Source organism: Microtus oregoni, unplaced genomic scaffold (assembly GCF_018167655.1).
Source record: "Microtus oregoni isolate MIOR12 unplaced genomic scaffold, Mior012 000010F_ref0000083, whole genome shotgun sequence".
Taxonomy (NCBI): Eukaryota; Metazoa; Chordata; class Mammalia; order Rodentia; family Cricetidae; genus Microtus; species Microtus oregoni.
Window position 1 is genome coordinate 13180402 of NW_024543069.1, and position 18310 is coordinate 13198711.

General features: G+C 44.5%; 1 protein-coding gene across 1 annotated transcript in view; it reads right to left on the reverse strand.

Moving 5' to 3' along the window:
• LOC121452801 (IQCJ-SCHIP1 readthrough transcript protein) overlaps positions 1 to 18310 on the reverse strand; it is a 642993-nt gene that overhangs the window by 498944 nt on the left and 125739 nt on the right. The window contains exons 2-3 of the mRNA XM_041659063.1: positions 14137 to 14201; positions 6879 to 6959 (exon numbers count right to left, since the gene is read on the reverse strand). Coding sequence (XP_041514997.1) covers positions 6879 to 6959; positions 14137 to 14201 — 146 coding nt within the window. The remainder of the gene's footprint in view (positions 1 to 6878; positions 6960 to 14136; positions 14202 to 18310) is intronic.

Genomic DNA, 18310 nt, shown 5'->3' on the forward strand with positions numbered 1-18310 from the left:
CTTAGTTTTGTGGAATCCAGAGGATGACATTTTAATTTTCTGTAAGTCGGAGGTTAAGAAAGCAGGATTCATTTCTTATAAGTGGATAGACAGCTTCTTTCATTGATAAATTCTGCAACAATGTCTAATGCCTTTTAAATTGTACAAAAATATATTTACTATTTTAAAATATGTTTTAGAACATCTCTATGTCCCCTTAATCCCTTAATACATTTTGTATCATTTTTGAACACCTAAAGTATAGCCATTGTGGAATACACAGAAATGATCCTATGTAGATGAAAGCATATTACCCTATTATTCTTGATCTCAATAATTGTAGTTTTAAAGACTGCATTGCAGACTGGATGATGTCTTCTTTCAGAGGTTAAGAATAGCAAGCCATTTATGTCACATTAGCCTACTGCACTAAATTATGACATTATTATATTTTAATGGTGCAGTCACGATATCAGTAGTCTCTGGGCCCAAGAAAAGTGTTTTTAGCCAACACTACTAATACCTCTACCATGCCCTTCAAATAATAAAGTGTTTAAATATCGAGTCTTGTTAGTACCGTCTTCAACTGCTGTGGGAGGGGATAAAAAGAGAACGTAGAAGCTGCTCAGCCATTCATGCTAGCTCTACCTTAATTCCAACTCGCAAATCTCTCTTATGGATGCAGCATACAGACTACCTTGACATTTTTATTTTTTAAAAATAAACTATGCAATCAATATAATGCTTTTAAAAACTGGTTGAAATAAGGGCGTATATCTTGTTCAGTCCAACATCTTGAAGTATAAGCATCATTTGTAATAGAAGCTGAACATTTTTTGAGGTTTTTTTTTTTTTTTTTGGCTCTCAGGTCTTCTGTCTCTTTCCTCAGGCTGTTTGCTGCTTCTGATCTAAGTCTGTTTATTTATGTCTATCTTGCAGCAGGGGGATGACAGTGGGTACCACCCTCATTGCTACCAAATATGGTAGGAGAGAGAAGAGAGGGCTTCCGTAGGGGGACTGAGATGCTCAGAGAAGGTTTGGGGAGCTCTGGGATTTGAACTCGGTCCTAGAGGGTGGATCAGATTGAAGGGGGGACAGAGATGGCGAAAAAGACACGGGAAAAGAGGATAGCTATCAGGCGGAAGGCCCAGGGAAGTTGGTGAAGCTAGCAGGCTGTGAAGACGGTTCCCTCACAGGTTACGATTTAGACAGCCTAGATCTTAATTCTGTAACACTCTTCATGAGAACGACAGAGATCTTCTGAAATGAGAGCCAGGAGTCCAGCACAGAGGAGAGCTTCCCCAACATGGCATCAAACCGTCTATCAGACTGTGGGTCTCTTTCCCAGCAAGTCCAGTTTCCTCCACAAGACTAAATTCCCCCGAGCAATGGCCTCCCACATATATGTATCACTGTCTAGGTAGTTCCGGGATAATGGTGAGTAGTGATGAACAAATGTGTTTTTTCTAACATCATGTCCTAGAAATAGCTCAGAGAAAAAGCTCTACCTCACAAGGAAGTGTGTCGAGCATGATAGATGGTCCTGACTGGCCTGACTTCTCATTAGCTGTGGCCTTAAGCAAAATGCTAAACAGTCTGGCCTACGTCTTGCCCTTCCACAACAGGAACATGCAATAAAGCATTCTTAGGAACTCTTTCAAGAGGGCAGCTGATGACACATACAGATGGTTGAGCCTCACACTTGACACACAGAGCAGGCCTGGGTAAGCCAACATTATTGCTTCAGAAAACAAAAGACGCAGCAAAGGCTTTCAGGTGATGTGTAAACCCCACATCCCTGTGCTCTTCTGGTCCCCCAAAGGACCCACAACTTCTTTTGGAGGACCAGGTGAATGTATAAATACATTTGGAAAAGACAGATTTGGATAGGATAGCTAGAATAGTCTGAATATTTTTCTCTGCTGTTCTCCCAGAAAACCATCATGATCCTGTTAGGGGCAGAGCACCAGGGAAGGCAGAGACTGCCAGGGTTCCCAATGCTTCACAGGAGGTGAGAACTGGGCTGGGATTTGAATTCAAAGCTTGTGCTCTCAACCGCCCTTTTCACATAACTTCTACATACTGTGCTTTTGGCTGCAGCCGTGTATCGGTTGCTGTGATAAAACACTGCCCAAAAGCAACTTTGGGAGGATGGGGTTTCTTTCAGCACATGGGTCCGTCATCGAGAGAAGCCAGAATAGGAACTCAGGGCCTGAACCTGGAGGCAAGAACTGAAGCAGAGAACCTGGAGAATGCCGCTTGTGAGCTTGCTTCTCTTGACTTCTCGTATCACTTAAGACTGTCCGCCAAGGTATGGCACCACCTTGCGTCAGCTGGGTCATGGTGAACTCTGACATGAGTCATTAACCAAGAAAATGCTTCCCCAAATGCCCACAGGCCACTCAATGAAGGTGATTCCTCAACTGAGGGTCTCTCTTCCCAGGTGACTCTGGCTTGTGTCCAGCTGATATAAACTAACTAGCATAAGTAAGCCAAGATTGTGCTTAAGTAATGAGATTTAATGCCTTTTTTTTTTTTAATGAAATAGTCTCACAAATTCTGAAATCTCAACAGGAATTTTTTCCCCCTTGCAACTTGTCAAATACATTTTCAAATGAAAAAGTGATTAATGTTCAATATACCAATATGTCGTTCTATCATAAAATATTATCAAAGCATAAATAGTGGTTTAAATTGGAAGGAATTTTTTGATATTCACCTATAGCCTGTAAACTGTGGCCCAGACATGAAGGATGACTCTCGGGAGTCTGAGGGGTCCCCTCCTCCTTTTGTAAACTGTGGCCCAGACATGAAGGATGACTCTCGGGGGTCTGAGGGGTCCCCTCCTCCTTTTGACTCAGGACTTTGCTACTCACTCGTTGCACACTTTCGTGACCAACCCGTTCTAGCCTCCACTCAGGGAAGGCTCAGCCAGACTCCTCGGGATGTGCTGGCATCCCTCATCTGGTGAATTCACTTGGCTGTCTGATGGAGGTTTGCTCTTTCCTGGTGTGTGGGGAACCTGCCCTTCGCTGCCCCCAAATGCCTTCCATGAATCCTGTGTGGTCCTGATTATTTTCCTCTTGACATAGTTCATCGATCATCCAAGTCTAAAACTCAGAATGACCTCTTAACAGATGTGTGAGGTAGGTAATGTCCTTTGTTGGCACTTTAATCTCCTTCTCTCTCTCTCCCTTCCTCCCTTTCTCCTTATCTCTCTCCCTCCCTCCCTCCCTTTCTTCTCCCTCTTAGTGGGTCACTTATTGAGGCCTCCACTTCCTTCTTCTGACTTTGCCCTACCAAATGCCTGGTTTGGCCCTTCTTTCAAATGCTTTCCTTTTCGCAAGGTCTAGAGTTTGAGAAGCCAACAGAAGGGATCTTGTCCTGCTCCACAGTCCATGCTGGGGTTCACACTCACACAGGACAAGCTGCCCACACTGAGACAAATTCTCCTCTTGCTTGTCTTTGTGATCTGAGCGTCTGTCGGCCTTTGCGGTTCAGGGCTCCCCGTCAGTCGGTTGTACCCTGCCCTGGAGCCTACAGTATGTCTTCATCAGGTAGGAGGGGTACGTCCCCAGATGATTGTGTGAGAAAAAGACCCTTCTTCTTCTCTTTCATCGGGAGAAGGGAGATGTTTACGTTGTCACTACCAAAAGAGGTCAGGAGCCCTAAGACAAAGCCTGTGACTTTGGAGGGTGACTCTGAGAGCTCAGACAAAGGCCCTTGTATTAGTTCTCTTCATGCCCGAACACCTGTCCCTTGGAAAGCAAGGACGGCCGTGCCTCCCCTGTAAGTTGTATTAGTTCTCTTCATGCCTGAACACCTGTCCCTTGGAAAGCAAGGACGGCCATGCCTCCCCTGTAAGGATGCCAAGGTTTGCAGGGAAGGTTGTCACAAAAGATATGCTTAGAAGAACAAGAAACTCAGCCGATGAGCAGGTAAAACTCTGCTTTGTGAGGGCTCCTGGGGGAGGGGGGGCCCTGTGGTCCCATTCTCCAAGATTCCAAGCCTTGGAGCCACTTTAAAGGAGACAGCTGCCTAGAAGCCCGAGTGCTCACCATTGGCAGGAAACCCAGGGGTTTAGCACAGGGGAGGTAGAACAGCCTACAGTAGAAAGAAGAACAGGGAAGGAGCAGGGAAGGGAGGGAGGTGGGCATAGAGGAGGTGAAGGTGTAGTCAATAGGACATGCACTCTGTGTGTGTGTGTCTGTCTGTCTGTCTCCCTCTCCCTCCCCCTCTCCCTCTCTCCCTCTCTCCCTCTCTCTTTCTCTCTCTTTGTGTGTGTGTGTGTGTGTGTAGGGAAGATATGGAAATTACAAATTTAATAACCAAATTAGACAAAACTCACTGAGCTGGAGTAAATTCTCTGATAGGACTCAAATTCCATTATTGGGCAAGACTAAGCTCTCTCCCCTCAGCCCCCATCAGTGACTGGAAATGGGATTCTGAGTTATTAGGAGAGATAAAAAGCATTAATTTATACTTCACTGAGCTGAGACTCCTCCAGCAAACCAGCAAGCATAAACTCACAAGGCCTCAGCTCTCTCAGCGGGCTGACTCACAAACCGAGAGATTTCGAGAGATTTGAATTTTTTTTTCTCTACTTATTCCTCCTCTTGGCACCCACTCCTCTACCTTGATATATTAAAGATGATGAAAACTTAAAAATAAAACTTAAAAACATTTCCTAACTTATTTCTATCGTCCAATGATTCTTTCATGTTTTCCCCCATATGGCAGCTTTCCTCTGTAGCAACATCTCATTTAAAACGACCTCATCTTAAAAAGATTCCTAACACCCCGGCAACCTGTGCTCGCACTTCAAAATGTTCAATAGCCAGATTCCTTCTATCAGGAAGCAAGGCACAGAGCTTCCTAGCAGGACACCTGGCTGGTTCAGAAGCTGCCTCTGGGCTGATCCTGAAGAGTAGGCTGGATGCTCACACGATGGCCATCTTCTTAAGGATGTGTAAGGCTGGCGCAGACTCACAGCGGTATGGACGTCCCTCTTCACTCGTCAGGATACCATAAATCTGTCATTCCATTCCTGGCTAAATGCCTTCATCAGGGAATGAATTACTGTTCAAATTCATATCCACACACACACCCTTCTTCCTCGGGCTTCTCTGCAAATGATCTGTGGTTCTCAAGTTCAGACACGTTTAAACTCTGTGGGTGTTAAACTTTTGGGGTTTTAATGGGGAATGGAAGATTGCATGTACCAACCAGCATTGGTAATTCTTGTTTATGCCTCTGAGTGAGACTCGGAGTATCCTTCAGCACAGAAATTAGTCATGAAGGGGATACTCTGTGGCACAGTGAGATTCTGATAGCTTCCTTCTCTATTTAAGAATACCTTTAAAAAGTTGATAAGTTGTCTTATTGTCAGGGGCCATGAGAGTTACAGCAGGTGGCACCTAGTGTTCTGATGTCACCCCACCAGAGGAAAGCTTATCTGATAGAGGTTAATCCTGTCTGGGCAAGGGCCATAAACTTTGGAAGCTGTCGGTCATTCTGCTTAAGCAATTTGGTGTCTCCCCAAACTACCGTCATTGAAGTGTATAATCTCATGTGATGTGTGTATGTAGTCTTAAGATTACATCTCCATCTTACGGGCACATATATCTGTGGGTGGTCAGAAAGATGACTTTTCCTTTAGCTTTATGGTTTTGATATATAGAACATATATATTAGGACATGCTTCATAACTAGATCTATTTGTCCCATGAAGACTGTAGACACTTAAGAGCCTGCTTTGTTCCTTTTGGCTCAGACTAACTGCACACGATTAGCTCACTTTCACCTCAGAGCAAGTTCAAACTAAACTAAAGGCTTTTCGTAAATAGATCATAAGTTTGGAACTTTGCAGCTATGCACAAGGTCAGAGTTGCAGATGTCTAACCAAGGTTAGAAGAAAAGCATGGCAATTCTGGGCTTGCCACTCTGTTAACAAAAGACCAATGTCTCAAAGCTGATCTCATTTCAGTAACCATGGACCCTTGTGTTGCCATGGCAATGGCTCAACTCCCTATCGCTTGCCCTGGGAATGTGCTTTTGACCAATGAGAGACAACTTTTATGTTTTCTTTATCTCTTCAAGGCTCATGGAAAAAAGAAAGCTTTGGGACTGGGGAGAGAAGAAGAGAGGAGAAAAAGCTAGGAGAAATTGGAAGTAGGATAACAGAATTGGAATAGATGCAGATGAATAAAGAGACTGATTTGGAAAAGCACACAAGACCTTGTTCACCCTCAGGTTAGCCAGAGGAAAAAGTCCCTTTCATTTCTTGTAGCTTCCAATTTAGACCTTAAAAGGGCATTGAGGCTGGCCCCCAAAAAGCCCTCATTACCTTATAATAGGGTTCGCTTCACTTTGCTAGTGTCATTTTATTGATGCTGCAGTGGGATTAGGAGAGTTTCATTGTTATCGTCACTTAGAGCAGGAGGTGGCCTCACACTGGTCTTTATTGGGTGAGACTGTGCAGAAGCATCATCCACCGTCGTAAGAGTGGGGAAGATGTGTTTTCCCCCCAACACTGGTGGTGGGAATGGAATCAGGAAGTAAGAAGGGTGTTAGAGGGCCTTGGTTTCACACACATGGAAGGTGGGGCCTCAAGGACAAGATGGAAGAATGAAATATGATAGGAAGAGCTGTACGAGACCTGAAGGAAAACCCCAAATTGAGTGAATATTCCATCAAATACTACCTACCATCACCCACAGATGGTGGTGTAGGCTAGAAGCAGCTTGGTTTCTGCCTCAGCCCTGACTGGACCTGTAGCACGCAAATGAGAAATGGAGAGGAGAGTGGTTTGGTGCCGATGCACTCTGAGTGTGTTCAGGGGTACAGATGCACACACACCTGCAGAATGAATTGATTCGTGTAACTCTGCAAGGACTCACATTTTCACTTTTGACTCCAAGGGCTGTAGGCTGAGGGGGAACTTCTCAATGTTGTTCTCCACATCCATGGCCAGCTGGTGACTAGAAAGAGAAAGAGCTCGTCAGTAACTCAACCCCGGAAGTTGTTCTTCACAGTGAAAACACTCCAAACTCACGTGGTTTTTTAAAAAGGTGATGTGGATTTATTAACAGAATCCTAAACACTGGTGACCTCACTCTAGAAAGAAAATACTGCCTTTCTCTGGTGCCTCTTCTATCCTGTGTTCTCAGCTACTCAACAAAATGTTCCCAGCTAATGCATAAAAAAATGGCCTTTTGGGGATAAATAAAGAAGAAATGAAGATCTTTCCTAGAGAGGGTAGACCGAAGGAGAATAGTACACACTCTGAAATGACTGGGCAGTTGAAGAAAACTCAGTTTAACTCTTACTTTCTTCTTATTTCTATCCCTTATTTATCCTCAAGGACACCACTGCCAAGCAACTTCTCCCTTCGTTACAGAAACCACTAAGCTGTTTCTGAGCTCACACCGAGGAGAGCATGAGCTGTGAGTCCCATTGTCACAGCTTCTTGTGGATGTTGTGGCCCCTGACTGGCTGCTCACTGGCCAGGCTGAAGGCTGTCCTTGGCTAGGTTTTGCAGAGCGGATGCAAAGTTGAGAGTGAAATAATAGGAAACATAAAGCGGAGGTAATTTAGCAGAAGTGGATGTCAAAGGGGAAGGCTAGAAAGACATGATATGGAGTAGGCAGGAAATGCAAAGATTCCACTGTCATAATGTAGCTGGGAAACCCAAAGTTCAGTGAAGTTTATTTCACACTGCTGCTAGAACTGTACGGACCCTGTCTTGCTACTCATCCCTTGCAAGACACTGGCTGGAAGAGCTGATACCAGTCTTGAGATACTTGCTCCAACCGAATGCAGTTGAGAGGTTGAGTCTTTTATAGTTTTCTTCAGCACTGTCCAGGACCCATGCCTGTTCTGCTGGCTAGTTGCCTGTCAATTGGGCACACAGTTAGAGTCCTACGGGAAGAGAGAACCTCAACAGAAAAAGGACCTCTGTCAGATTGGCCTGTTGGCGTGTATGTGGGGGCATTTCCTTGATTATCGATTGATGTGAAAGGGTCTGCTCCACTGTGGGCAGTGCCACCCCTGGGCAGGTGGGCATGGGAGGTAGCTGACCATGAGCTGGAAATTAGATCAGGAAAAGCATTCCTCTAGGCAAAGGGTCTCTACTACAGTCCTTGCCTCCCGGTTTTTGCCTTGAGCTGATTTCTCACAAAGACAGCTCGGTTACCCAGGAGTTGTAAAGAACCTTTACTTCCCCAAGCTGTTTCCAGTCAGTGCTTCATCACGGCAACAGAAAATCAAACTAGGGCATCCTTTGTAAAGTACAGGCAAGAGGTGTGGGGAGCCCAAAGATGTGAGCCCGTTTCCGCGGTGACCAAAGGTCAGAGTTGGAACTCACCTCTAGTTCCTTCAAGGTCATTGTGCTTCTACCTCAAAAATCCCACCTAGGTGTAGACCAGAGAGTTGGCCTCTCTCAAGGTTATCGCCAACAGGTGTGGCTAATAGCCAGCCCTCGTGCTCCAGGAATAGAGAAGGAAACCTGTTTCTACTTCAAACAAAAGTCTAAGGATCCAACTAAGTTCCTGCTCCCTTAAGGAGATAACTTTGGATTCCACCCAGGGGTTGGTTTGCCTACAGAAGGTGTTGTTCTAGGGTGTGAGCGTGACTTGTTCTGTTCCAGCAACAGAATGTTTAACTATGGCTGTAGCCCACAACCTTCAACTGGTCTGTTCATTTCCTTAGATCGTGTTGAAGCAAGTTTTTTGTCTTACTCCTACCTTTTGGGGGCAGGGGTATTTTAAGCAGTTGGAAATTAAATGCGGGTGAATTTTCACTACTCACTGGAACTCCCTCTCGATACTATTCCATGTTTCTCCGTTTTATTATTTTCATTCATGTCTTCATATTCTTTACTATACTTCTAAATCTCCATGCCTCTACCCTGGTGAGCGGTGTTTTTGTCGAGGCTGGTCCCCAACAGGTGTGTGTGTGTGTGTGTGTGTGTGTGTCTGACAAAATTAATGCAGTACTTTGATATTTTTGTGTGTCTAGGTTCCTTCAAAGGCCAGTGGTGTCCTACCAAGTTGTGAAATGCCACCAGTATTCGGGGACCTCCAGTAAGCAAGCCAGTGCTGCCGGGCAGCAAAGATTTAGAGCAGGGAGTTTGGAGGGAAACATCGAGACTGGTGCAGGGGATTCATCAAGGAAACGCAGATAAACTAGCTAAAAGGCCACTCAAATGAATGAGAACCCTGACAGAGACCGCAGGAAAGAACGGGGGCACAGAAGGAGGAACATGTCCTAGCGCTAACCCTTTAGCGTCACGTGGGTTTGTCTTCCTTCAGCCTCCCAGTGAGGAACCGTGACCAGACAGGCGAATTCTCTACGACCACTAGGTGGTGCCACGAGCCCAAAAGAGCTCTGCTGCGGCACCGCCTGACGGGTGAGAGGTAGAAAAACCTTCTTTTACTCTGCGGCACCAGTTTGCAGCATTTGCTGTTAATTCTTTATTATCCAGCCATGTGTGCCCCAGGAATGATTCAAAGCATGGGGTCAAAACGGTGAAAACACTAACCATAGTCCCTGTTCTTTCAGCCTGGGAGGTGTGTATTATAAATGTGCGCAATGTGTATGATGATGTGTAAGTGTAATCAATGTTATCTTTAAAGAGGAGGCATAAATGGACCTCATCCAGGGAAGAGGATCATACAGTGATGCACTTCGCAATCACATGATCTGGTAGGGGTAGCAGCCTTTTAACCAGGGTTTTTTAAAGCTTGATTCTATTAAGCATTCCATTAATTACCAATTAGCAAATTTGCGAAGAGTACCTGCAAAATAGGGAATATAGCCTGCGATCATCAAAGACAATCATAGTGAATTTTTGCTTAATAAAGAAAATACCGATATGGCCTAATTTTGGCTTATAAATTACACATCGCCAACAAGCTATAAGTGACAAACATCTATTGGCTTAAGCTAGCTAGTACTAGAGCATCTTATCAATAGTTTCCTATGGTTAATCAAGTCATTATATATCAGTACAATGGTGGAACAAGTAATCACAAGTCTTCCACCAGAGAAAGAGCCTGGTTCAATAATCACAAAAAAGCAAGGCACTCAAGACTAAGGTCTTACATAAGTTAATAAGTAATTATCATTAACAATCAACTCCCAAGAAGCCTCCTAATTAATAGCGTACCAATTAATTGCCTCTATTTTTGGACACGAGCCAAGCTCTATGGTGCCTGTGTGTATGTGTGTGCATGTGTGCACATGTGCGCATGCATGCATGTGGAGGTAAATGCTCTCAACCGGCCTTCCACGGTATGGAGCTGTAGCCTCCCTGCCCTTCACACTGTCTACAACAAAACCCTGTTGAGCACTTGGAATAAACGTGATATTCCAAGGGGGAATAACCGATCAACGGCAATGACACCATGATCACTTAACTTACGGTCATTTTGAATAGCAGAGGTGATTTACATCGACACCTAAGTCAGCTACAGCTGTAACGAAATGCCTGGACTGCTCTCTTGAAGCACCCGAGGTTTTTCAATCAACTCTGACAGTTATCAAGGACACAGTGCGGCCTGGAAGTAGACCAGGAAAAATTTCCAGCAATCTATGCAAATGTAGCAAGTAAATCCGTGTAAATGTTGTGGTCCGGTGCCCATTGCATTTTTTTTTCCCTCTGTAATTGATAAGCAGGAAAGAGACAGTTTCTTTTGAAACTTTTCCCTGTGTGGTAGGACTTGTGCTTCTCTGTGTTCTTTGAGGGGAACCAATTCCCATCCCTAGAATCTTCCATCCTCACAAGAGAACAGAACAAATTTGCAAGACAGCCAGGCCATTCTCAGCAGCTTTTAGCTTTCCTGGGTCTCTGGCTGGCACAAGAGAAAGAATAAGCTGGCATTGACGGAGAGGAGTGGGAGAGGAGTGAGGGAAGGGTGAGGGAACAAGTCCCCCCCGCCCACACACACACACGTACTTCACCAATGTCCACATGTCCTCCTGAGAGCAGAGAGCTGGGGAATTTTCATGTTGGTTGTACTGAGAGATTTAATAGGGAGTTGTGGTCAATTAGCAAGGAAAGAAAAAAAAAAACAACTTTTGGAGTTCATTTCCTACATTTAAATCAATAATGAAAGCCAGATGTAGCCAGGTTGGATGAAGGAACGGGCTGAACGTCACAGAGGCAGTGCATCCTCAGAGAGCGTGGCTGCTCTGGTTGTTTCTGAGTGACTGCCCCGACTGAAAAGAAAAGCGGCGCACTGGTCCTCACCCCAGCTCCTCCTCAGAACCACTTGAAGAGGCCAAATGCTGTCTCCAGGACTGCAGATCCAATTTGTCTGGGGTAGGGCTTGAGTCAGAACATTTTTGTTAAGCTGACTCTAAATACCTAGATGAAGAAGCCTAGTTAGAGCTCATGTCATTGCAACATGAGACTCCATAGAAGAACAACCTTTCCAGAATGAGCCAAAATCATCATTATTATTGGTTACATATACCTGGTGAACGTGTTCATAAGGAAGGATTAACTAGTTTTAAAATTAAGTTTATTTTCAACTAATAAGTAATCCTTGGACATGTTAAGGTTGGCAGGTGGCTCAGCTGTTACAAATACTTGTTGTGCCGTCATGAGGCCTAGGATCTGACACCAGGATTTCTGAGACAAACACAGAGCCTGGTACATCCCTGTAACTTCAGCTCCCACAAGCTAGATAGAGACAGGACGACCTTTGGGGTCCTCATGATTTCATCCTAGTCAAGAAAACACTGGCCAAAGGTCTGTGGAGAGACAGACCCTATTCAAAGGAATAAACAGAGAAATGGGAGGAGGCTCAGAGCCTTCTTCTAGACTCCATGCCCCCGTACAGGAGTTAGCACGCACACACATGTGTGCAAAGACTCATGTACACAGAGGCTCACACAGACAAGTAAGTTTCTAAATCATATGCATTAATGTGATATTTTCCAAATAGGCAAACATCGTTTGGTATTTAAATTACTTTAATCTGTCCTCTCGAACGTATTATCATTTCTTTATGATAATTTTTTTACTATAACTTCTTCTGGCATTCTTTTGAAATATACCAAAGTGCATCGTTAGTACGCACTTCCCCACCCCTCTGGGCTGCCTCCCCCTCCCCCCCGGCCTGTGGAAACTCCATTCCATTCTCCACTCCCATGAGTTGAAAGGGTTCTTCCAGCACCTGGCTTGTTTATTTAATAGAGTCTCTCCGAGCTTATCCGTATTATAACAAATGACAGGATTTTATTTTGTGGATGCATAATATTCCATTCTATCTATGAGCACACTGTCTTTATCTGCTCACTGCCCTTGAGGCTGCCTCCATGTCTTGGTGGTGTTAAGCCATGCTGCAGAAGGCGTGGGAGTCTCTTGGTAGACTCTTCTCATTTCTTTGGATGTATATTTAGTAATGGAATTTCTAGATCATGAAGTAGTTCTACTTTGTAAGTTTTGAGGGACTTTCACAGCATTTTCCATAATGGATAAGTTCCTTTATTCTTATTTACTCATCTTATGAGGCCAGGCATAACAATAATGCCCTAAATCAAATGAGCAAGCAACTCAAAAACTTCATCTAACCAATAGCGAGAAAACTTTCCTTCAGTGATGACATGGCAAGGCCATAGACCACAGAAACGGAAAAATCTGAGAGTCCCTGTCCAAACATCCAGCCAGATGGAAAGGGCAGGGAGCTGGCACCGAGGCTCCCATTGTCTCATTTGATGCCTTCAGGAAGATTTCCCAGCCAGCAATGAAATCTCTCTAAAGATGCTTGACCCTGGGGCTCTGATGGTTAAATGGTGCATCCAGAGTCACAGGGGCAGGAAAAGGCTGCAAGAGAAACCACACCTGAGGTGCTGCACCTACAGGAGTCTTTTCTACACCCTGAGTGTTTTCATTACTCTCTTCTAGGACACACTTTGTGCCTGTCACTCAATTTTGAACGAAAACGTCTGTTCTGGTGTGGCTCAAGATGGCTCTTCAAAATCACTGTCCTTCTTGTTACTAACATGGCTGTTTCCATAAACCCTGCTCCCTAATCATTGTTCCGCTTTCTAGAACAGAAGAGCAACTTAGCTGCTCCTTAAGGACCATCCCTGCAAGCGTTTAACAACAGCCATTGTGTTCCTGCTGAGAGTCTCCTTCTTTTCCCCAAGCCCCTCGTCCTTACTTCTTTGTAGCCGTTTGTGTGACTTGAGAGCTCTCGTGGTTGCAATTTACCTACTTTTGTGTTCTCGAGGATACAAACATTCTTCTTTAGTGTCCAGAACCCCACAGGACATGCATCCATGCCGGTGGTATGTGAGGACTCAGTTGAGGATTCAGCTGATGGTTGACGTAAAGAGGCCTCCAGAGCCAGGTTTCATCCTCATCTGTACTAACTAACCAGCAGAATATACCAGTAACCAGTTTAATATACTGGTAACCAGCTGAGTATACTGGGACTATAACTGACCCTTCTCTGAGTCTCCTCGTTTATTGGTGAAGAGGTCCTAAGCCTGCCTATGTCAAAGGCCAGAGTCCGAATCTGTTGAGCAAAGGCATGTTAAGCTTTAGTAATTCAGACTGCATTGTAAGTCCTCAGTAACAGATGGCTATCTTCTCTACCTTTGTCTTGATGAACCGTCCTTGTTCATCAGTTGGATACGTTAATGTTTCAGAATCCTTACAAGCCATGCTAAAGTTTGATAAACCCTTGAAGTCTTTGGCCTCAAGTTGAAATCAGGATAGAATTTTCATACACTCTGAATAGCATTTGATTTCAAAATGTAACTGTAAGATACTTTTATCTTTCTGTTTTTAATTTTATTTCACGTTGAAGTGCTATTTTGAATGTACACTCTATTAGCCTAGCTTGTCCTCGCCTTGTGTCCAAAATTATGCTTGCCTCTTGTGACTAAAACCAAGCAGAAAATGAGACAAGCTTCAGGCTCTCGGACCTTTACAGCGGGCGTCTATGCATTTCATTGTGCAGCTAAGCAGCGGGACCAGCCCTAAGCTGTCTAACTGTCTCTCAAACACAGCATACTTCTTAGCCAAAAGACACCATATGCAACTGTCAAAATTGCTTGTTCACTTTGCCTGGTCAGGATTTATTTTTCGTGTCATCTCTTCAAGCTTGCAAATAGTTTAACTTCCTTTGAACTCTTACTTACTTCTCAAGCAAGTATTTTCCATCATCCACTTGTTCTAAAGGATTCTGTAGCCTTTTTAGTTCTTCCTGTAAAAAAGAAAAATAAATCAGTAATTGCTAACTTGTAATTTTGGCAATATTATCTGAGGGTGGCTGTTAGCAGCACTGAGGCAAGCCACCGCTGAGTCTGGAGGAGGAAGCAGCAATTGTTAGGTCCTTAAACACTCATTACGGTGTAAGCCCTGCTTCAACTCGAATACAGTGCTATGGTATAAATGGACTGATTGTTTTCATCACTAAGGAGAATGCTTCCTGCTATTTTTCCAGGGTGGGTATGTTTTTATGAATCTACATACATACACTCGTCCTAAATTAATGAGTCCACAGTAGTTTGCTGTTTGCTGAATTCAGCTCTCTCATGGATGTGTGCTGTGTTTGGCCATATGACAAACCTTCTCTCTTTTCTCTTGGTAACCTTTTCTATGTAGTCCGCATGAGCACTTGTACACCACACACACACACACACACACACACACACACACACACACACACACCTCTACATTTTTAATATCTGCAGTCACTGTGATCTCATTAACTACAGAAGTTGACATGGGTTCTTGATGGCACTGCCAGCAGGTCTTCAGTCTTAAAGTCATGGAAGATGAAATATAAAGCAGGCCTATAGTTTTCGGTTCCTGAGAAGACCATTCCCTGAGGCAGCCATGCTATGCAACCTGTTTCCTGAAAGTGCTGAAGTGACCAGTCCCCAACGCAAGGCACAATCGGAACTGAAATGATCCCCCGCTGTTGGAGGGGTATTGGTCTAGGATTTTGAAGGACCCCAGTATCCCAGGTGCCCAAGCCTCTTATGCAAAGTGGCGTGATGTTTGCCTGTCTTTGTATATACCCTACGTATCTCTTGGCGCACACTTGAAATCATACCTGCACTGCAGGTTCTGCAATTCCAGACCTTGACCCACCCCCACCTCTCTCCAGGCCCTCTAGCCTTTCCACTGGGCAGTTTGCAACTTCAGTCATCAGTAGCAGAAGCCTCTTCCTTGAATTCCTTTGAACACTCCCTAAATTATCTTGTTTTAGCTGAACCATGCCTTGAGGTTCTGGGAACAGCTAAGTTCCTCTGAGAGCAAAATCAACAGACTGTTTAGAAAAGAGTTTCAGCATTTACGGGATTTTACCAGTGACAAACTTGGCTGAGTCTGTCCGGATGCCTTTTCCCAAAGCCCTCTGAAGAGGGAACCATTTCTTCTATGTGAGCTCCATGCTACGTGGTCCTGATTGTGTCTTCTAGATTCCCTCAACTCCTCCATAACCTCAGTTCCTCCGCAACATGCCAGCTACCCACTCTGGGTTTTGTTTGCCCTGTCTGTCATCCTTACTGCTATTGACCCAACTTCTTATGGGATTTCATGCAGTTTAGATAAAAAAAAAAAAGATAGATGATTGACAGGTAGGTAGGTGACAAACCTATATAGAACATCCTTCTCAAATTTATATTTAGCATTTTGCTTTTACAGTAAAATTCCTCCTTCAGTTTTAGAAACTTATTCTTTACACCTGTCTTTTTTTCTCTAATCCTTCCCTCTTACTCTGTTGTCCCACGATGCCATAATCAGTAATGCAAGTTGTATAAATGGTAGTTCTGAGACCTGCTTTTACAGAGAATGAATATGAGGTGGTGGCAGTGGAACGGGGGATGGGTTAGTCCTTAATTATCTTCAAAAGCCAGAGGTGAATTTGTAGGTGTTACACATCTATTGACCCTCCACATTATGGTTAAGAAAGAGCGCCAGCGCTTGGCAGACCTTGTCCTTTCTTGTCCATGGTGTGCTGTGGTGTGCACTGTTAGTCTCCTATCTTAGGGCACTCAGTGAGGAGAGCAGGAAGGAAAGGGTTTGCCACTCTGTGTCACTCACTTTCCTCCATCTTTTCAGTTCTGGGAGTCTTCTGGGTGGGACAGGCTGTGACAGGGTGCTTCCTTCAGTCTGACTCTCAGTGTTCTAGGAAATTATATTAAACATACGGTCGATGACTGACCCAGGCTTTCTGAGCAGCTGCTCTGCTGACTATTTGGAGATTGATTTCGTCATCTGGTTATTTAAGCACCCCATTTCAGTTGACCTGGAAGTTGCAAAGCCTATCCTCATTTTCTCAGAAATGAATTAGGAAGTTGGCTTGCTCAACAATCTTTGTCTTTGAGGAAGTTCTGTGTTGTCACTGAAGACATCGACAGAGAGACTCTGCCATCGTGACTTTCTCCCATTAGTCTTACCTGTGTCTGGTTTTGTATTTGACAACGTTTTTTTGTTGTCATTGTTATTTTTCTTTTCAGAAACCATCGGTAGCTCCTTGATGCTGTTGGATGGATTCCGTCCCATGGCTGACGTCTTCATATGGTAGAGGCCAGCCTGCCTCTCTCTGTTTTACCTCCTCTCTTCCTGTACTCCTGTAAGCCTGCTCAGGGGAAAGGCCGCACGGTTCCAGAAGCCACATGTTCTCCTCCATGACATTCAATGACTGAGTCTTCTCACCTTTCTGTTAGTTCAATCCCATCTTCCTTCAGGAAGACTTTAACCCCTTGCCTCTCCGCGGAGATCTTCCCAATCCTCTAGAAGGGTTCTTGTCTCCAGCCCCAGTTCCTCAGCAACATGCCGCCATTCCAGTTTTCATTTTACTCTTTGCCTGCCTCCCCCACGATATTCCTGGGGGTCAGGGCTGCTGTCTCAGTCACCTGCTGTACCTATCCCCAGAAGGAAGCATTTATGGCTTACTAAACACATGTGGAGTGAATGAATCGAATCACTTGTGGCAATGATGCGGACACTTTACGGCCTGAGGCTCACAGCCTCCACTCTCTCACGTGGTCCCTTTACTGCTTTCCACTCTCCTCTGTGGCCTGGGGAACTTATGACTTGGGTTTCTATCAGCTATGTCCCTGTGTTCACGGCTCTTGGGAGGCGGTCACCAAGACAAATGAGAGGAGCCGAAGGAAGAAGTCAGCAGATTTATGCTTTTGCTGGAACACAGCTTGACAGGAGGTGAAGGCCGCAGCTCCCCGTGGCCTCTCTCTCATGCCATTTCCAGCCCTAATCTCATTACTTCTCCCTCTCCTTCCTCTTCCGGCATCTTCCCTTCCCTCCAGTTCTTCCCTTACTTTCTCTCCCTTTCTTTTCTTCCCCTTCTCCTCTTCCTTTCCCTTCTTTCACACAACCCCTGGATGGCTCCAGATTCTTCTCCAAGCCTGGAGTATTAACCTAGACCCTGCCCTCACTACCTTGTACTTTTGAAATCACCCTTTTAAATCAGTTATCTGTTTTAGTCCCCGGCCCCAGCTAAAACGCCAAGAATCTCACGTTGCTTTTGTTTGTCCTACCTGGCCATCCCAACAAGCACAATGAACAAAATTAATCAGTCATATTAAATAACAAAGTAGTACATCCACACAAAGATGATCCCTTGTAGGAGAAGCTGTCCCAACCCAAAGCTCCAAACTCATTTCACAGTTCAGGTTCATCCCCCCCCCCAAAAAAAATAATAGGGCAATTCCTACCCTACTCTATTTGGCTACAAAAAAAATGGTAAACTCAATGCCTCTGCAAAATACAGGCTGAATTACTCAGTGCAACCCACATACACAGCCCTGCAAATTCTTCCAAATGAAGTCTGTTATGAGTGGTCAGGGAGCGTAAGCTATACCATTATGGTAAGAAATTGGCCAGCTACTCGTCATGCTACCCACTGCCAAGAGAGTTTTTGTGAAGTAACTTGCGAGTGAAATATTAGAATGAATGTCCGATAGGGTATTTGATTTCCTGCATCTGGCCTCCCCTTCCCACCCTAATCTTGCCAAATGTCCTGTCAAACACAGTGGGACAGAGGCAGGAGACTCTGGCAAATTCATCTCTGTGACTCTATGCTCAGCTACTGGACCTGCTCAGTAATCAAACGGTCTTGTCGATTTGTTTTCTTTATCTTTACACCATCTATGTTCTAAATAAGTAGGCTATGTTGTTTGGATGGGTTTAAAATCAAAAATCTTTTCAATATTGCTTTTCCTCTAACGTGCACTTATGTCTAAATACAACCTCTTAACTCTTTGGAGTTACAGTATTCCCAGCATGCCCCAGAGCATCAAGGGAAAGTTAAAATGTGAACACAGTCTACAGTTCAGTTCATTC